The 22,500-nt window shown below is 39.0% G+C and overlaps 1 protein-coding gene across 1 annotated transcript in view; it reads left to right on the plus strand.

The window, feature by feature from the left end:
* The window catches only part of LOC115225742 (roundabout homolog 2-like), a 571,297-nt gene that overhangs the window by 414,922 nt on the left and 133,875 nt on the right, over positions 1 to 22,500 (plus strand). The window contains exons 9-10 of the mRNA XM_036514525.1: positions 7,922 to 7,963; positions 21,085 to 21,200. Of these exons, the coding sequence (XP_036370418.1) occupies positions 7,922 to 7,963; positions 21,085 to 21,200 (158 nt within the window). The remainder of the gene's footprint in view (positions 1 to 7,921; positions 7,964 to 21,084; positions 21,201 to 22,500) is intronic.

Below are 22,500 nucleotides of genomic sequence, written 5' to 3' on the forward strand. Positions count from 1 at the left end.
ACCTCGGGCAAGTGTCTTCTACTATAGCCTCGGGCCAACCAAAGCCCCGTAACGTAGCGGTTCAGCAAAAGAGCCAATAGAATAGGCTTACAAAGAATAAGTTCTGGGGTCAGTTTGATCAAATATCACACACGTTTCTTTCAGTTTCCTTGTATCAAATCCACTCACAAGGCTTTGGTCGGCCCGAGGCTATAATAGAAGACACTTGCCCAAGGTACCTCGCAGTGGGACTGAACCTGGAACCATGTGGTTGGGAAGCAAGCTTCTTACCACACAACCATGCCTGCACCTACTTGGATAAATTTACCAAAATAATATCATTGCACAAATTTCAAACACAATTACCAAAAACTTTATCTTTGAGAATTCTTTGATGTTCGGAATTGATTCTTTGTCTTATAAATTGGAAATAACACTATTTTGACACTATGACATCAGGGGTCTCTTTTTTTTTTTTGTTTCTTTTTCTTATACGTTCTCGTTGGTGTTAGAAAAGGTGTAGTGGTGGTGGTGGTGGAGGTGATAGTGGTGTTGTTGTTGGTGGTGGTGGTGGAGGTGGTAGTGGTGTTGTTGTTGTTGCTGGTGGTGGTGGTGGAGGTGATAGTGTTGTTGTTGGTGGTGTGGTGGTGGTGAGGTGGTAGTGGTGTTGTTGTTGGTGTGGTGGTGGTGGTGGAGGTGGTAGTGGTGTTGTTGTTGGTGGTGGTGGTGGTGGTGGTGAGGTGGTAGTGGTGTTGTTGTTGTTGCTGGTGGTGGTGGTGGAGGTGATAGTGTTGTTGTTGGTGGTGGTGGTGGTGGTGGAGGTGGTAGTGGTGTTGTTGTTGGTGGTGGTGGTGGTGGTGGAGGTGGTAGTGGTGTTGTTGTTGGTGGTGGTGGTGGTGGTGGAGGTGGTAGTGGTGTTGTTGTTGTTGCTGGTGGTGGTGGTGGTGGAGGTGATAGTGTTGTTGTTGTTGGTGGTGGTGATGGTGGAGGTGATAGTGGTGTTGTTGGTGGTGGTGGTGGTGGTGGAGGTGGTAGTGGTGTTGTTGTTGTTGGTGGTGGTGGTGGTGGAGGTGGTAGTGGTGTTGTTGTTGGTGGTGGAGGTGGTAGTGGTGTTGTTGTTGGAGATGGTGTTGGCGATGTTAGTATTTGTTGTTGCTGGTGGTGGTGGTGGAGGTGATAGTGTTGTTGTTGGTGGTGGTGGTGGTGGTGGAGGTGGTAGTGGTGTTGTTGGTGGTGGTGGAGGTGTTAGTGGTGTTGTTGTTGGTGATAGTGTTGGCGATGTTAGTTATTGTTGTTGGTGGTGGTGGAGGTGGTAGTGGTGTTGTTGTTGGAGATGGTGTTGACGATGTTAGTTATTGCTGGTGGTGGTTGTGGTGGGGCAGTGGTTTTCGAGGAGGAGGGGGCGGGGGAGGAGGAGAGGAGGTGGTGGTGGTGGTGGTGGTGGTGGAGGAGTCAGATATTAATCAACCCTGACCAAATAGACCTTCGATCAAAGCCATCTTCAAACATTTCCATCCTATCTTTTATTCCAGACATATGTGTATCTAAGACTACATTATCTAATGTGTCCTTCCATTTTTCGATAGGGAGAGAATCTTTTATCAGTTTGTTCTTTTGTTTAGTTTTTTTTTTCGAAATGGTAAAATGTGATCTGATAGATTTGGCTGCTATTTCCAGCTGGTTCCAACACAGTGTCCCTTATTGCTTTGTCCTTTTAATATAGAAAGATACAAGAGGTTCAAAGGTCAGGGCTCATTCTTGATACAGATGGTCTTCATCTTAGACAAGAGCAGGTTGACATTGTAGGAAAGAACAAGGGCAAGGAAGCAATTCTAGAAAATTGCCATTCTTGGAAGACTGGGCTGTGAATAATGGTTTGAGTGGACCTTAAAGAAGGGATCGTAAGAGTTATGAGAGGACTGAACAAAAGTCTGACAAAGGCAATGTAAGGTTTGATAGAGAAGGGACACATTCAGTGACAGATCCACTTGCAAGACTTCGGTCAGCCTGGGGTTATAGTAGAAGGCACTTGCTGAAGGTGATACACAGCGGGACTGAACCTGAGACAACAGGGTTGGAAAGCAAGCTTCTTAATTACACAGACACATCTGTAGAAAAATTTACATGAAGAATCGAACAAATCATATATGAGTGTGTGTGTGTATGTATACATGCACATACAGACACACACACACACACACACCACACACACACACACATATATATATATATATATATATATATATATATATATACACTTATGTAAATGGATGAATGAATTATCCTTTGTTTACCGTTAATGTTATAATGTCTTGTTGTTGAGATAGGTTCTCTTTCTTTCCTGATGAGAAGATTGCATTTTACACCGTTTATTTCTTTGGAATAAAACCAATGTTGTCTTCGAAACATATGTCGAAAGTAAAAGAATTTGAATAACATCTGCATTCAACTCCATTTATTTACTTATATACACACATACACACACACACACACATATATATATATACACATATATACACACATACACTTATATACATATATATTGTAGCACTCCATTGGTTATGACAACGAAGGTTCCAGTTGATCCAATCAATGGAACAGCCTGCTCATGAAATTAATGCACAAGTTGCTAAGCACTCCATAGACACGTATACCCTTAATGTAGTTCTTGGGAAGATTCAGCATGACACAGAGTGTGGCAATGCTGGCTCTTTGAAATACCGGTACAGTAGAAACAGGTGGAAAGTGTGAGAGAAAGTTGTGGTGAAAGAATACAGCAGGGTTCACCACCACTCCCTGCTGGAGCCTTGTGGAGTTTTAGGTGTTTTTGCTCAATAAGCACACACAATGCCTGGTCTGGGAATCAAAACTGATCCTATGACCACGAGTCTGCTGCCCTAACCACTGGGCCATTGCACCTCCACATACATATATACATATACATATATATGTATACATATATATATATATATATATATATATATATGTATATATGTATATGTATGTATGTATGTATGTATGTATGTATGTGTATATATATATATATATATATATATAAATTAAATTAGAGATAAAACCACAATTAGGCAAATCAAATAGTGATAGACATAAACCAAAACATAAAAAACAAAAAAATAAACATAATTAATATAATATATGATGTATATATAAAATATAAAATTCAAATTTCAAATTATTAAAATTTAAAATTTTTAAATTAATTTTTTTTTTTTATATAACTAACCAAAAAGTATAAAAAAGTTAAATATAATATATATATATATATGTACATCATCATCATCATTTAATGTCCGTTGTCTATGCTGGCATTGGTTGGACAGTTTGACTGGGCTGGCACGCTGGAAGGCTGCACCAGGATCCAGTCTGATTTGGTATGGTTTCCTATGGCTGCATGCCCTTCTTAATGCCAACCACTCCAAGAGTGTAACAGGTGCTTTTACGTGCCATTTGCATGACACTGGTATCTGCCATGACTGCGATTTTGCTCAACTTGATGGGTCTTCTTCTCAAGTATGACATAACGCCAAAGGTCTTAGACATTGCCTCCATGAGGCCCAAAACTCAGAAGAAACTCCGCCACTTTGCCTCTGTGGGGCCCAAAACTCAAAGCCCAAAACTTCTGTGAGGCCCAACACTTGAAAGGAACTCAGCCACCTCACCTCCATGAGGCCCAACTTCTCAAAATGTACTCAGCCACCTTGCCTCCGTCAGGCCCAACAGTCAAAGGTTGATTTTTTTATATGTGCCACCAGCACAGGTACACTTGGCTTGATGAGTCCTTTTAAGCAGCGCACATCGCCAAAGGTCTCATTCACTAGTCATTGCCTCTGTGAGGTTCAAAGTTCAAAGGTCATGCTTCACCACCTCATGCTATGTCTTCCTGGGTTTACCTGTATTACAGGTTCCCTCCACAGTTGGAGATCAGCACTTCTTTACACAGCTGTCCTTTTCCATATGCATCACATGTCCATACCAGCACAGTCGTCTGTCTTGCACACCATATCTGATTCCTCTTATGCCTAACTTTTCTCTCAAGATGTTTACACTCTGTCGAACATGCACACTGACATTGCACATCCAGTGAAGCATACCGGCTTCATTTCTCTCAAGCCTATGCATGTCCTCAGCTGTCATAGCCCATATTTCACTGCCAGGCAGCATAGCTGTTTACACACAGGCATCAAACAATCTGCCTTTCACACTGAAAGAGAAGCCCTTTGTTGCCAGCAGAGGTAGGAGCTCTCTGAACTTTTCCCAGCCTAATCTTATTCTCACAGCTACAACTCTTGGAACAATCACTGCCACTATTAACCTGGTCACCTAGATACCAGAAGCTATCCACTACCTCTAGCTTGCACCCTTGGCAGCTACGGAGTCCATTTTCTGCACATCCTCCTTATCAGAAGCAACAATCATTACACTTTCTGGCTGGGTTCTCAAGTATGACCAACCAAGACCAAGAGCATTGTCCAGCTATTTAATTCTCCTACCCCTGGGTCACCTTCCAGTTGGCTCTGCTTGAAGAATCTTGTATGTCCATAAATATATTTACTCATTCATCTTCTCTGCCTCCTTATTCCTGAGCGGGTCATGGGGATACAATCCTCAGACACCTCTTCCAAAAAGGCGGCGAGCTGGCAGAATCGTTAGCACGCCGGGCGAAATCCTCAGCAGTATTTTGTCTGCCATTACGTTCTGAGTTCAAATTCTGCCGAGGTCGACTTTGCCTTTCATCCTTTCGAAGTCGATAAATTAAGTACCATTTACACACTGGGGTCGACGTAATCGACTTAATCCGTTTGTCTGTCCTTGTTTGTCCCTCAGTGTTTAGCCCCATGTCAGTAGTAAAGAAATTGAAATAGGTATTTTGTCAGTCTTTACGTTCTGAGTTCAAATTCCACCGAGGTCAACTTTGCCTTTCATCCTTTCGGGGTCGATAAATTAAGTACCAGTTATGCACTGGGATCGATATAATCGACTTAATCTCTTTGTCTGTCCTTGTTTGTCCCTCACTGTTTAGCCCCATGTGGGTAGTAAAGAAATTGAAATAGGTATTTCGTCTGTCTTTACATTCTGAGTTCAAATTCCACCGAGGTCAACTTTGCCTTTCATCCTTTCGGGGTCGATAAATTAAGTACCAGTTATGCACTGGGATCGATATAATCGACTTAATCTCTTTGTCTGTCCTTGTTTGTCCCTCAGTGTTTAGCCCCATGTTGGTAGTAAAGAAATTGAAATAGGTATTTCGTCTGTCTTTACATTCTGAGTTCAAATTCCACCGAGGTCAACTTTGCCTTTCATCCTTTCGGGGTCGATAAATTAAGTACCAGTTATGCACTGGGATCGATATAATCGACTTAATCTCTTTGTCTGTCCTTGTTTGTCCCTCAGTGTTTAGCCCCATGTGGGTAGTAAAGAAATCGAAATAGGTATTTCGTCTGTCTTTACGTTCTGAGTTCAAATTCCACCGAGGTCAACTTTGCCTTTCATCCTTTCGGGGTCGATAAATTAAGTACCAGTTACGCACTGGGATCGATATAATCGACTTAATCTCTTTGTCTGTCCTTGTTTGTCCCTCAGTGTTTAGCCCCATGTGGGTAGTAAAGAAATCGAAATAGGTATTTCGTCTGTCTTTACATTCTGAGTTCAAATTCCACCGAGGTCAACTTTGCCTTTCATCCTTTCGGGGTCGATAAATTAAGTACCAGTTATGCACTGGGATCGATATAATCGACTTAATCTCTTTGTCTGTCCTTGTTTGTCCCTCACTGTTTAGCCCCATGTGGGTAGTAAAGAAATTGAAATAGGTATTTTGTCTGTCTTTACATTCTGAGTTCAAATTCCACCGAGGTCAACTTTGCCTTTCATCCTTTCGGGGTCGATAAATTAAGTACCAGTTACGCACTGGGATCGATATAATCGACTTAATCTCTTTGTCTGTCCTTGTTTGTCCCTCACTGTTTAGCCCCATGTGGGTAGTAAAGAAATTGAAATAGGTATTTCGTCAGTCTTTACGTTCTGAGTTCAAATTCCACCGAGGTCAACTTTGCCTTTCATCCTTTCGGGGTCGATAAATTAAGTACCAGTTATGCACTGGGATCGATATAATCGACTTAATCTCTTTGTCTGTCCTTGTTTGTCCCTCAGTGTTTAGCCCCATGTGGGTAGCAAAGAAATTGAAATAGGTATTTCGTCAGTCTTTACGTTCTGAGGTCAAATTCCACCGGGTCAACTTTGCCTTTCATCCTTTCGGGGTCGATAAAATTAAGGTACCAGTTAACGCACTGGGATCGATATAATCGACTTAATCTCTTTGTCTGTCTTGTTTGTCCCTCACTGTTTAGCCCCATGTGGGGTAGTACAGAATTGAAATAGGTATTTCGTCAGTCTTTACGTTCTGAGTTCAAATTCCACCACCGAGGTCAACTTTGCCTTTCATCCTTTCGGGGTCGATAAATTAAGTACCAGTTATGCACTGGGATCGATATAATCGACTTAATCTCTTTGTCTGTCCTTGTTTGTCCCTCACTGTTTAGCCCCATGTGGGTAGTAAAGAAATTGAAATAGGTATTTCGTCAGTCTTTACGTTCTGAGTTCAAATTCCACCGAGGTCAACTTTGCCTTTCATCCTTTCGGGGTCGATAAATTAAGTACCAGTTACGCACTGGGATCGATATAATCGACTTAATCTCTTTGTCTGTCCTTGTTTGTCCCTCAGTGTTTAGCCCCATGTGGGTAGTAAAGAAATTGAAATAGGTATTTCGTCAGTCTTTACGTTCTGAGTTCAAATTCCACCGAGGTCAACTTTGCCTTTCATCCTTTCGGGGTCGATAAATTAAGTACCAGTTATGCACTGGGATCGATTACGACTTAATCTCTTTGTCTGTCCTTGTTTGTCCCTCACTGTTTAGCCCCATGTGGGTAGTAAAGAAATTGAAATAGGTATTTCGTCTGTCTTTACGTTCTGAGTTCAAATTCCACCGAGGTCAACTTTGCCTTTCATCCTTTCGGGGTTGATAAATTAAGTACCAGTTACGCACTGGGATCGATATAATCGACTTAATCTCTTTGTCTGTCCTTGTTTGTCCCTCACTGTTTAGCCCCATGTGGGTAGTAAAGAAATTGAAATAGGTATTTCGTCTGTCTTTACATTCTGTGTTCAAATTCCACCGAGGTCAACTTTGCCTTTCATCCTTTCGGGGTCGATAAATTAAGTACCAGTTATGCACTGGGATCGATATAATCGACTTAATCTCTTTGTCTGTCCTTGTTTGTCCCTCACTGTTTAGCCCCATGTGGGTAGTAAAGAAATTGAAATAGGTATTTCGTCAGTCTTTACGTTCTGAGTTCAAATTCCACCGAGGTCAACTTTGCCTTTCATCCTTTCGGGGTCGATAAATTAAGTACCAGTTATGCACTGGGATCGATATAATCGACTTAATCTCTTTGTCTGTCCTTGTTTGTCCCTCACTGTTTAGCCCCATGTGGGTAGTAAAGAAATCGAAATAGGTATTTCGTCTGTCTTTACGTTCTGAGTTCAAATTCCGCCGAGGTCGACTTTGCCTTTCATCCTTTCGGGGTCGATAAATTAAGTACCAGTTACGCACTGGGGTCGACGTAATCGACTTAATCCGTTTGTCTGTCCTTGTTTGTCCCCCAGTGTTTAGCCCCTTGTGGGCAATAAAGAAATAATCTCTTCCATAGGGTCCTCTCAGAAGCAACCATTCATTATTCTTTCCTCTGAGATTCCCAAACTTGGCCAAATAACACCATGAATATTATTCCATCTGACATAAGCATATTCATTAAAATCTTGTAATTGTTAAAATGTTAATTAAGATTTCTTTCTCCTAAATTAATTTTATTCTTTCTCTTCTTTAAATATTCTCCATGTACTTATGTATTCTCTTAACATTATCAGCTCCTGCCAAAACACAAGTTTCCCATAGGGCACCAAAGAAGGGTAAGTTTAAAATACAAACAACAGGCACACCCCTAATCTGTTTCCCTTCCATTGACTTTAGTAATCAATCTCTCCCTACTTCAGACGTCTGCTTGGATGTCGAGGCTTTTAAAAACCCTATTAAAGCACTTATGGGATCCATACAGTTTCACACAACAAGATAGGTCACCGTGTTATGCATACTCTCCCTTTTACTTGTTTCAGTCATTTGACTGCGGCCATGCTGGAGCACCGCCTTTAATCGAGCACCTCGACCCCGGCACTTATTCTTTGTAAGCCCAGTACTTATTCTATCGGTCTGTTTTGCCGAACCGCTAAGTGACGGGGACATAAACACACCAGCATCGGTTGTCAAGCAATGCTAGGGGGACAAACACAAACACACACACATATATATATATATGTACATATATACGACGGGCTTCTTTCAGTTTCCGTCTACCAAATCCACTCACAAGGCTTTGGTCAGCCCGAGGCTATAGTAGAAGACACTTGCCCAAGATGCCACGCAATGGGACTGAACCCAGAACCATGTGGTTGGTAAACAAGCTACTTACCACACAGCCACTCTACACCTATATATATATATATATATATATATATATATATAATATATATATACATATATACGACGGGCTTCTTTCAGTTCCGTCTATCTACCAAATCCACTCACAAGGTTGGTCAGCCCGGGGCTATAGTAGAAGACACTTGCCCAAGATGCACGCAATGGGACTGAACCCAGAACCATGTGGTTGGTAAACAAGCTACTTACCACACAGCCACTCCTACACCTATATATATATATATATATATATATATATACATATATATATATAATATATATACATATATAATATATATATAATATAATATATACATATATACGAAGGGCTTCAGTTCAGTTTCCGTCTACCAAATCCACTCACAAGGCTTTGGTTGGCCCGAGGCTAAAGTTGAAGACACTTGCCCAAGATGCCACGCAGTGGGACTGAACCCAGAACCATGTAGTTGGTAAACAAGTTACTTACCACACAGCCACTCCTATGCCTATATATATATATATATATATATATATATATACATATATATATAGATATATATATATATATATTACATATATACGAACGGGCTTCTTTCAGTTTCCGTCTCCCAAATCCACTCACAAGGCTTTGGTTGGCCCAAGGCTAAAGTTGAAGACACTGCCAAGATGCCACGCAGTGGGACTGAACCCAGAACCATGTAGTTGGTAAAAAAGTTACTTACCACACAGCCACTCCTATGCCTATATATATATATATATATATATATATATATATACATATATATATATATATATATATATATATATATACATATATACGACGGGCTTCTTTCAGTTTCCGCTCCCAAATCCACTCACAAGGCTTTGGTTGGCCCGAGGCTATAGTTGAAGACACTTGCCAAGATGCCACGCAGTGGGACTGAACCCAGAACCATGTGGTTGGTAAACAAGCTACTTACCACATAGCCACTCCTGCGCATGTTTCATAAAAAGTTCTCTATACTGAAAAGAAAGTCTACATTTATAGCTGCGAGGGACTCATATAACCCATGCCAGCAAAGAAAATACAGAAGTTAAAACAAATGAATGAAAGCATGCAAACACTTGCACAGTGTTGTGGTTTATCTCTTGTAGCCTCTTGTGTGGTGTAAATAACATTGCTTACCTTCACTCTCTGTTTATAAGCATAGAAGTGTAGGGTGTGGTTTTGTTATAGTGAACACTAGAGCACATATATAACGCAGGGACCTCCCTTGTGGTGTGAATGCATATGAAAGTCACATTTTTAACTAAAAAACTGAGCATCACTTCAAAAGCACAACTGTTGGTGCCACTTACAAGGCACTGGTGCTGGTGCCACATAAAAGGCACTGGCAATGGTGCCATTTAAAAGGCACTGATGAAGGTGTCACATAAAAGGCACTGCTGCTGGTGCCACTTAAAAAGCACTGGTGCTGGTGCCACAAAAAAAGGCACTGCTGCTGGTGCCACTTAAAAGGCACTGCTGCTGGTGCCACTTAAAAGGCACTGCTGCTGGTGCCACTTAAAAAGCACTGGTGCTGGTGCCACAAAAAAAGGCACTGCTGCTGGTGCCACTTAAAAGGCACTGCTGCTGGTGCCACTTAAAAGGCACTGGTGCTGGTGCCACATAAAAGGCACTGGTGATGGTGCCACATAAAAAGCACTGGTGCTGGTGCCACAAAAAAAGGCACTGCTGCTGGTGCCACTTAAAAGGCACTGGTGATGGTGCCACATAAAAAGCACTGGTGCTGGTGCCACAAAAAAAGGCACTGCTGCTGGTGCCACTTAAAAGGCACTGCTGCTGGTGCCACTTAAAAGGCACTGGTGATGGTGCCACATAAAAAGCACTGGTGCTGGTGCCACAAAAAAAGCACTGGTGATGGTGCCACATAAAAAGCACCCAGTACACTCTGTTGAGCGGTTGATGTTAGGAAGGGCATCAAGCTGTAGAAACCATATCAAAGCAGACTATGGAACCTGGTGTGGCTCCTGGCCTCAATAGTTCTTGTCAAGCCATCCAACCCATGCCCGGATGGAAAATAGACTTTAAATGATGATGATGATGATAATGATGATGATGATGATAATGATGATGATGATTAATGATGATGATGATGATGATGATGATGGATGCCCCCTTCTTTTCTGGATTCCCAGTCATAAATGGATAACAGCAAAGAATTTTTGCAGTTATAATATTCCAGTCTAATTAACCTCATCTCAAATTAGTTCCACTGATTCACATTTTGAGCTCAAATTCTGCCAAAGCTGACTTTACCTATCATCCCTTTGAGGTCGATAAAATAAGTACCAGTTGGATACTCAGGGTCAATGTAACCGACTTCCCCTTCCCCTAAAGCTGCTGGCCTTGTGTCAAAATTTGAAAGTAGGATTATCTCTGGCATTACATTTCAATTGTCATCAGGTGTCTGATTCCTGGATGTCAGTATAGAAGAATCAGATTGGCTAAATGGCTAAAGAATTTGCTTAGCAATCATGAATTCTGAGGTTCAATTTCACTGCTTCTTATTTTTTGCATTTTTTTTTTTGTAGTACGGCTAAAGTCAATCCAAACCTTAAATCCTTAAATCCTTAAAAACGTTTTAGCCCGAAGGCCGCGGCCATGCTGGGGCACCACCGCTTATAAAGGAAATTTTGAGGAATCCCTTTGGTTAGAGTACATCAGCAATTCAAAAATTCACCCTTCACACACACACACACACACACACACACGAATGTACATGTATGCATGTATGTATGGTGTTTTTAATTATTTAAATTCTTCCTCTGAAAACGGAGCTGGTCTCTAACAAAGATACAAAACTCAATCACAGGAATGTAGATAACAAAAACAATGTCACATTTTAAACTTGAGAAAAGTCTTGCATATTTTTATTGTTCCCCTTACAGATTGTATAGGTAACATGCGAGTTAGTTGCTTGGTTTCTTTTTCTGAAAACTCTAACTTACCCAGATTGTCACTCAGCCATTTACTCACAAAACCACTTGCTCCAATTATTTTTGGTATAAATGTAAATTTGTAATCCGGATATAGAAGCTGGAGGTTTTAAATCAGTCGTCCATAGTTGTCTTCTTTCTCTTTGATTTTCAAAGAGATATTCACATTAGCCAACCTCTATGACAGAACATACTTTTTCTTGTCTGTCCAAAACAGCAACATCTTGTCCATTATTTTTACACTTGGCAGATGTCTTGATAAGAATGTTCCGACAGTATTCCTCATGTTGATATTTGTGTGCTTATTCAATAACAAAAACTCTGTTGTGTCTGGGGAGAGTCATTTTCTTTTTGTGCTTTTTAATGTAACACACTCACCAGTAAAATTTCCACTTATTTCTTATTTTTATTTTCCTTGCAACCTTTTCAATAGTCAAGACTTTTGAAAAGGTTGCAAGACACAAGGAAAATTTTAGGACAATAAAAATAAGAAAAACGTGGAACATTTACCGGTGAATGTGTTACATTATAAGGCACAAAAAGAAAGTGACTCTCCCCAGACACAACAGAATATGCTTCAACACACGAACTCATATAAAGAATCTTGCAAACCAAATCCAAAAACGAAATACAATAACAGGAGGATTCTCCATATTTATTACAGAACAGTCTTTTTTCCAACTGACTTTCTATGTTGCTTTTGTGACAATATACAAGGTTACTGACTTTTAGGGCATCAGAAAAAGGCCTGGTTGGAGGCCTCAACTGCTGAGTTCTTTTACAGCACTTAGAAAAACTGAAGGACCAATGCAAAAAGTGGGTGAATCTGAGTGGGGAATACATTGAATAAAATCGTAATGGCTATGTGGTAAGTAGCTTGCTTACCAACCACATGGTTCCGGGTTCAGTACCACTGCATGGCATCTTGGGCAAGTGTCTTCTACTATAGCCTTGGGCCGATGAAAGCCTTGTGAGTGGATTTGGTAGACGGAAACTGAAAGAAGCCCATCATATATATATATATTTGTGTGTCTGCGTTTGTCCCCCCACCATCGCTTGACAACCGATGCTGGTGTGTTTTTACATCCCCATAATTTAGCAGTTCAGCAAAAGAGACCAATAGAATAAGTACTAGGCTTCCAAAGAATAAGTCCTGGGGTTGATTTGCTCGACTAAAGGCGGTGCTGCAGCATGACCGCAGTCAAATGACTGAAACAAATAAAAGAATAAAAGAATAGAAGAATAACTGATTCTCCTGTATTTTCTTTTACCCAAAGCCAAAAACTTTACAGCTCACCCTCGTTCAATACCAGCTGTGAAGTCTCCAGCTTCTATATCCAGCGTCTGTATCCAGCTTTTAATCTGGATTTAGAAGCTGGAGGTTTCAAAGCATTTCTCCATAGTTATCTTGTATATGTATGTCCTGTGTATCACATGTAATACAGAAGACAGACAATCCCCATTTCTTGTTTGCAACTGCCAGAGTAACTCGTGAGTTATGAAAGGAAAGCTTCATATTACTCAAAATGTATGAAACGAATGTTTGCTAAAAATCTGGAAACAAGCATGGGCGCTTAACACAAACTAATGGAAATGCTTTGGGCAGGCAGAGAGTTAACTTTAGAGTGACAAAACTGAGTGAACCAATAATCAAAGGAGCTCCATCTGTGACCATCCCTCACCTTACTGGCGCTTGTGCCCATGCTAGTAGGGTGCCAACAGCACCATCTGAGCATGATCGTTGCCAGAGTGGCTAACTGGCTTTCGTGTCGGTGGCACGTAAAAGGGCACCATTGAAGCATGATTGCTACCAGTGTCACCTTACTGGCACCTGTGCCAGTGGCATGTGTAAAAAGATTTGAGCGAGGTCGTTGCCAGTACCGCCTGACTGGCCCCATGCCGGTGGCACATAAAAAGCACCCACTACACTCTCTGAGTGGTTGGCGTTAGGAAGGGCATCCAGCTGTAGAAACTCTGCCAAATCAATATTGGAACCTGGTGCAGCCATCTGGTTCACCAGCCCTCAGTCAAAATCGTCCAACCCATGCTAGCATGGAAAGCAGACGTTAAACGATGATGATGATGATGTATATTAGTTTTATGTATATGTCCTTTATTATTGTTCAACGCTTTGCCTGTCTTGTGTCTCACATGTGATACACGGGACATACTTTCCTGACATCTAATCACCCTTTATAAGACACATTCGCAATGTTTTTCAACCACCCGAATAACTTGTGACTTGTATGAAAGGAAAGATATTTCTCAGAACGTATGAGACAAGGACGGATTAAAATCTGGAAACAAGATGGACGTTTGGGACAAACTTACGAAAGTACTTTGGACAGGCAAGGATAGGCTCACTATACTCTTTTACTTGTTTCAGTCATTTGACTGCAGCCATGCTGGAGCACCGCCTTAAAGGGTTTTTAATTGAAGAAATCAACCCCAGTACTTATTCTTTGTAAACCTAGTAGTTATTCTGTCAGTCTCTTTTGCCAAATCACTATGTCGCAGGGACATAAACACACCAATACCGGTTGTCAAGCAATAATGTGGGGACAAACACAGACACAAAGACATACACACATAGACATACATACATATATATATATATATATATATATATATATCATCATCATCATCATCATCATCGTTTAACGTCTGCTTTCCATGCTAGCATGGGTTAAATGATTTTGACCGAGGGATGGCGAACCAGATGGCTGCACCAGGCTCCAATCTTGATCTGGCAGAGTTTCTACAGCTGGATGCCCTTCCTAACGCCAACCACTCTGAGAATGTAGTGTAATATATATATATATATATATATATATACATATACATATATACGTCAGGCTTCTTTCAGTTTCTGTCTACCAAATCCACTCACAAGGCTTTGGTTGGCCTGAAGTCATAGTAAAAAATATTTGCCCAAGGTGCCACACAGTAGGACTGAACCCAGAACCATACGGTTGGGAAGCCCCCCTTCTTACCACAAAGCCACACCTGCATTCTTTTTCCCCTCACTAATGGTCAGTGTTACCTTAATTAGCACTTGTGTTGCCAGGCTTTTAATTTTCCTTGCACAATCCTTGCTCCCTCAAAAATTACTGCTTTAAAGAAATCATAGAAGCAATTTTCTTGCTTTTGCAATTTTTGTTTTCAGGTTCCATTTGAACAAATTATTGTTTATCAATACAGACATATATTTTTTTATGTGTGTGTCGGTGGGGGTTACAGGCCTGGCATTCCATTGGTTATGACAGCTAATGTTCCAGCTGACCCATTCATTGGAACAACCTGCTCGTGGAATTAATATGGAATTGGTTGGACACTCCACAAACTCATATACCTATTTCTTTACTACCCACAAGGGGCTAAACACAGAGAGGACAAACGTATGTATGTATGTATGTATCACTATGCCATATGCCCAGGCATATGGTGTAGTGGTTCAGAGCGCAGGCTACTAACCCCAAGATTCCAAGTTCAATTCCAGGCAGTGACCTGAATAATACTACTACTACTACTACTACTACTACTACTACTACTACTAATAATAATAATAATAATAATAACATCGAAAAATACCTTAGGAATGAGAACCCAGTGGTTTGAAATTTCTCCAAGACACCTGATGAACAAATATCCGTCAAATGTAAATAATGTATTTTTATCTGCTCTTTCTACCAAGTTCAGCAACCACATAGAGTTCACCTCCATGGTTCTACCCACTGAAACCTCTTCTTGGCAGTGCCCCAGCATGACCACAGTTTTGTGACAGAAACCATAAAAAGACTTTAAAATGTCCGTTACGTTGATTTCAGACTTGACAGTCTCCGATAATTATTGAATTTATGTTAATTTCATCTCCCAAACTAATTGTTTTAATTCATTAAGCATTGGATTAATTAAAATTAATCAATAGTTGCCAAGTCAGCAGTTCCCTGTTAACTAATTAAAAAAACCTGAAAGTATCGAAAACTACAGAATGTAATTTGATTAAAGTTTAGTAGAAAAATAGTGTCGGGGTTACGTGCTAGTGTGTGTATGTGGGGGGGGTCAGTTTGTGTGTGTGTGCATGTATGTGTGTACGTGTGTGTGCGTGTGTGTGAATTTGTGTAGGTTTCTGTAAGTGTCAGTTTGTGTGTGTTTATGTGTGTGAGGTTATGTGTCAGTTTGTGTGTGTCTATATGTATGTGTGTGTATGTGTGTACATGTATGTGTCTACATGTATGAGTGTGTGTGTGTGTCAATTTGTAGGTTTTTATGTGTGTGTGATGGTGTCAATTTGAGTGTGTTTGTGCATGTGTGTCAGTTTGTGTGTTTGTATGTATGAGTGTGTGTGTGTGTGTGTGTGTGTGTGTGTGTGTGTTTGTGCGTGTGTGTGTCACTTTGTGAGTCAATTCATGTGCATATATGTGTGTGAGTGTGTGAGTTGATTTTTGTGCGGTTGTGCACGTGTATGTAAGTGTGTATCAGTGTGAGTGTGTTTGTGTGTGTGTCAGTGTGTGTGTGTGTGTCAGTGTGTGTGTGTGTCAATGTGTGTGTGTGTATCAGTGTGTGTGTGTGTGTCAGTGTGTGTGTGTGTCAATGTGTGTGTGTGTGTCAGTGTGTGTGTGTGTCAATGTGTGTGTGTGTATCAGTGCGCGCGTGTGTCAGTGTGTGTGTGTGTTTGTACGTCTGAGTTTGTGCTAGTGCATGAGTGTGTAAGTGTGTGTGTGTGTGTGTGTGAGTGAGTGTCTGTGTGTGTTTATGTCTGGTCACTTTATGTGTGTTTGTGTATGAGTATGTGTATCAATTAGTGTGTGTTAACCGTGTGTGTTTCTGCGTATGTTGATACCAATTATGTACACCTGGGAGAATGTGTGTGTGTGTGTGTGTGTGTGTGTGTGTGTTAATGTGCTTGGTGTAAAATGCTGTGACAAAGGCAAATATTGGATTTTATAATTGAAACATGTGTGCACTTGGCACATAAACACTTGGGACTTTCTTTGTCTGTCTGTCTGTCTCTCCGTCTGTCGTGTATGTGTGTGTGTGTGTCGATCTATTTAATTCAATGTATCTTTCTATCTCTCTCTTTCTCTGTCAATCTATCTATCTGTCTATCTGTGTTAATCTCTCTCTCTCTCTCTCCCTCCTTCTCTCTGTCTATCTATCTTTCTATCTATTTATCTGTCTACCCGTCTGTCTCTCTGTCAATCTTTCTTTCTATCTCTCTCTCTGCCTACCTACCTACCTTCCTAACTACTTATCTCTCATTCTCCCCCTCTCTATCTATCTATCTATCTATCTATCTATCTATCTATCTATCTATCTATCTATCTATCTATCTATCAATCTATCAATCTCTCGCTCTATATATATATATATAATAATAATTATTTGAGGGAATATAAATCCAAACTTACAGGGAAGAAAATTCAATTTAGAAATACTAAATCAAATTTCATATAATATAATATATATATATATATATAAAAATTAGAAAAAAAACACCTTTTATCAATTCAAAATGAACAATTAAATTACACTATTTAGAAAATTACATATAATAGAAGTATTAAAATTAAAATAACAATAAAATATCAATGATTAAGTAAATTGCAAACAAAAATAATAAAAACGTATATAATTGGTAGAATCTAATTTTATATATATATATATATATATATATATCTGTCTATATGCCTACCTGTCTGCATTTCTTTTGCCTACCTGTCCAGATACGATGAAGTATTACCTTGTTTGAAAACAGGAAGGGTATCTGGCCGTTGAAGCACCTACCTCAATAAACTTGGTCCAGCCCATTCAAGAGTCCTATCAAAAGCAGCCACCATTACATCTCCTGCTAGATTTCTAAGCATGACCAATTGAGATTATGGATATAACCCAACCATCATATTTTTGGTTTCCCCTCTAAGTCTCCTGCCAGTTGGCTCAACTTGAAGAATCTATCTCCTGATTCTTTCCCATGATGTTCTATTCACAAGTTTTCACAATTTTCTTAATTTTTTATTGCCCACAAGGGGCTAAACATAGAAGGAACAAACAAGGACAGACAAAGTCAATACATCGACCCCAGTGCGTAACTGGTACTTAATTTATCGACCCCGAAAGGATGAAAAACAAAGTCGACTTTGGCAGAATTTGAACTCAGAACATAAAGACAGATGAATCACCTATTTCTTTACTACCCACAAGGGGCTAAACACAGAGGGGACAAACAAGGACAGACAAATGGATTAAGTCGATTATATCTACCCCAGTGCATAACTGGTACTTATTTAATCGACCTCGAAAGGATGAAATGCAAAGTTGACCTCGGCGGAATTTGAACTCAGAATGTAGCAGCAGACGAAATACCTATTTCTTTACTACCCACAAGGGGCTAAACACAGAGGGGACAAACAAGGACAGACAAACGGATTAAGTCGATTATATCGACCCAAGTGTGTAACTGGTACTGATTTAATCAACCCCGAAAGGATGAAAGGCAAAGTCGACCTCGGTGGAATTTGAACTCAGAATGTAACGGCAGACAAAATACCGCTAAACATTTCACCTGGCAAGCTAACGTTTCTGCCAGCTCACCACCTTCACCATCTTCACCATTTTCTAATAAGTAATATTTAATTAAATTTAATGACTGCAGTAATTAATAAAATTGATAAAGAGCAATAGATTTTCTGTTATCATCACCACCATCTTTATCGTTTAACGTCCGTTTTTTTCCGCTGGCATGAGTTTGAAGGTTCAGCAGGAGCTGGCAAACCAGAGGTCTGCACCAAGTACCAGTCGTCTGTTTTAGCCTGTTTAATTATGACTGGATGCCATTCATAATGCCAACCATGTTACAGAGTGTACTAGGGACTTTTATAGGGTGCTGGCATAAGTACTTTTTACATGACACCAGCACAGGTGCTTTTTACAGCACAGGTGCTTTTATGTAGCACAGGTGCTTTTTACAGCGCAAGTGCTTTTTACAGCACAGGTGCATTTATGTAGCACAGGTGCTTTTTACAGTACAGGTGCTTTTTACAGCACAGGTGCTTTTTACAGCACAGGTGCTTTTATGTAGCACAGGTGCTTTTTACAGCGCAAGTGCTTTTTACAGCACTGGTGCTTTTTACAGCACAGGTGTTTTTTACAGTACAGGTGCTTTTTACAACACAGGTGTTTTTTACAACACAGGTGCTTTTTACAGCACAGGGGCATTTTACAGCACAGGTGCATTTTACACCTCAGGTGCTTTTATGTAGCACAGGTGCTTTTTACATCACAGGTGCTTTTTACAGCACAGGTGCTTTTATGTAGCACAGGTGCTTTTTACAGCGCAAGTGCTTTTTACAGCACTGGTGCTTTTTACAGCACAGGTGTTTTTTACAGTACAGGTGCTTTTTACAGCACAGGTGTTTTTTACAACACAGGTGCTTTTTACAGCACTGGGGCATTTTACAGCACATGTGCATTTTCCACCTCAGGTGCTTTTATGTAGCACAGGTGCTTTTTACAGCATAGGTATTTTTTACAGCGCAGGTATTTTTTACAGCACAGGTGCTTTTATGTAGCACCAACACAGGTGTTTTGTACATGACACTAGCATGGGTGCTTTTACATAAAACTGGTACAGGTGCTTTTACATGGTACTGTCATGGGTGCTTTTACATCATCATCATCATCATCGTTTAACTTCCGCCTTCCATGCTAGCATGGGTTGGACGAATTGACTGAGGTCTGGTGAACCAGACGGCCGCACCAGGCTCCAGTCTTGATCTGGCATAGTTTCTAAAGCTGGATGCCCTTCCTAATGCCAACCACTCCGAGAGTGATGCAAGCATAATCATACTTCCATATTCAAAATCATTTCAGGTGCTTATTGACCCTCTGGGTAGCTACACAGACTCCCCCGCCCCAAGTGTTAGTAGTAACCACATTGTCAACACATGGATTACATTAATACCCCTCTTCATCTTCTAAGTAGACTGTTAGAAAAGGAATTTTGTTATGGAAATTTAAGTGAGATGTGACTGCTGTTTCTAGCAGAGTTACTAGCCATGTAGCGGTTCCATAGAGTTGGTTATCTGAATTTTTATTGTGTTTCCGTAAACTACAAACCACAAGGGAAAGGGATAAAAAAAGAAACAATATGCATATTAATTGCTTTTCCTTTATTGTGTGTGTGTGTGTGTGTGATAAAAATTGACCCGTATTGATTAGAAGAAGCTTTTTAAAATCCCCCTCCTCCTAATTATAATTCTAACACCAACCCACCTGGGAAGTGAGGCTATATTAAAATGTTTAGATCTAAATTAAAATCTTCATCAAAAAAATCTAATTACAACATGGCTGACGATCTTTCAGTTCATCTGTACCGAGTCTGAGCTTGGATGTGAATATTCAACCTGCTAAAGACAACAGCCAAATCACCTCAAATCACTCTGTACCTTCTTTGGTCTATGTTAATTTTGCTATGCTACCATGGTTTCAACAGGGCAGGTGGAGTTATTGGAGCAGGATGCTCTTGCTGTCAACAACTCTTATTTGGTTCTTTGTTTTTCGGGGGTCGGAGGGGGGGGAAGAAATGATGCATTGAAAATTAGATGGGATGGTTATGGCTGGAACGCCTTTGATCATGGAATGTTATTGACCAAAATGTTATAACACTGAAGTGTCATTTGACCAACGTATCAATTCACCAAAGTTGTTAGACCAAGAAGTTTTTAGACCAAGGTGTTGTAAGACTGAGGTGCTGTTAGACTGAAATATTTTACATCAAAGAGTTGTTAGACTAAAGTGTGAAGACCAGCCTACCCGAAGTGTTTAAGACCAATCTATCATTAGACAACTTGTTTGACGAAAGTGTTTTAGACCAACCTACCATCAGACCAAAGACTAGTTAGACCAAAATGTTTAAGATCAACCAACCATTAAATAAATTGTTGTTTAACCAAAGTGTTGTTAGACTAAGGTGTCTTTAGACCAAGGTGTTGTAAGACTAAAGTGCTGTTAGACCAAAGAATTGTTAGACTGAAGTTTCATTAGACCAATGTGTCATCAGAATGAAATATCATTAGAGCTATATGTTTTACACCAGTGTTGTTAGATAGTAGTATTTAGTTAGACCAAACTGCCATGAGACCAAAGTCATTAGAGCAATCTATTAGACTGAAGTGTTTTAGACCAAAATCTCATTAGACCAAAAAGTCAATAGACAAAGGTGCTATTAAACAAATATATTGTTTGATTAAAGTGTTTACAATCAACCTATCATTTAACCAAAGTATCGTTAGACCAAAGTTCTTAAGAACAATTTATCATAAGACCAAAGAATTGTTAGACCAAAGTGAAAATAAACCACATTGTCATTAGACTAAGTTAACATTAGACTGAGATATCATTGGAGAGATGTACTGGTTAGACCAAAGAATTATTAGATCAAAGTGTCACTAGTTAGACTGAGTGTTTTAAACCAAAGAGACATGAGACCAAAATATTGTAAGACCAAATAGTTTTGGTCCCAGGTATAAACTAAACCAAACTGATGAACCCTATCTTGTTTCTGACCCCTAATATTTCTTATTGTTTTTCTCATTTTCAGATGGTCCACATTTTGTGAAATACCCTGTAGATACAGTGTCTCAGATAGGAGAACCTGTGACGTTTTTATGTGACACAGATGATGAACCAAAACCACATATTTATTGGACATTCAATGTAAGTTTGGATTATTATTATTATTATTATTATTATTATTATTATTATTATTATTATTATTATTATTATTATTCAGTAGTATATTTTTTATATCGTGCTTTCAGTTCACTACCGAGCGCAGCTCTGTGTGCCTTGGGTATGTGCTGTGATTTGTTGTGATGCTCTGATGGTTATTATTGTTATTATTATTGTCATCATCATCATCATCATCATCATTATTATTATTATTATTATTATTATTATTATTATTATTATTATTCAGTAGTTTTATTTTTATAGCATGCTTTCACTTCACTACCGAGCGCAGCTCTGTGTGCCTTGGGTATGTGCTGTGATTTGTTGTGATGCTCTGATGGTTATTATTGTTATTATTATTGTCATCATCATCATCATCATCATCATTATTATTATTATTATTATTATTATTGTCATCATCATCATCATCATCATCATCATTATTATTATTATTATTATTATTATTATTATTATTGTCATCATCATCATCATCATCATCATCATTATTATTATTATTATTATTATTATTATTGTTATTATTATTGTCATCATCATCATCATCATCATCATTATTATTATTATTATTATTATTATTATTGTCATCATCATCATCATCATCATCATCATCGTCATTATTATTATTATTATTATTATTATTATTGTTATTATTATTGTCATCATCATCATCATCATTATTATTATTATTATTATTATTATTATTATTTCATCATCATCATCATCATCATCATCATTATTATTATTATTATTATTATTATTATTATTATTATTGTCATCATCATCATCATCATCATCATCATCATCATCATTATTATATTTTATTATTATTATTGTTATTATTATTGTCATCATCATCATCATCATCATTATTATTATTATTATTATTATTATTATTATTATTATTGTCACATCATCATCATCATCATCATCATTATTTATTATTATTATTATTATTATTATTATCATTATTATTATTATTATTATTATTATTATTATTATTATTATTATTATTATTTTATCATATTATTATTATTATTATTATTATTATTATTATTACTAGTGGGAGAGCTGTATATGCCATCAAAGCGACCTTGGGGTACAAATATTCAAAACCTAATATACCCTTTCATGATTACCTGTCTGGTAATGGTACACCAGGCACATGCATCACAACTATATGTGTGCGCGACATGGTGATCATCATCATCATATTATTATTATTATTATTATTATTATTGTTATTATTATTGTCATCATCATCATCATC

Source organism: Octopus sinensis, linkage group LG28 (genome assembly GCF_006345805.1).
Source record: "Octopus sinensis linkage group LG28, ASM634580v1, whole genome shotgun sequence".
Classification (NCBI taxonomy): Eukaryota; Metazoa; Mollusca; class Cephalopoda; order Octopoda; family Octopodidae; genus Octopus; species Octopus sinensis.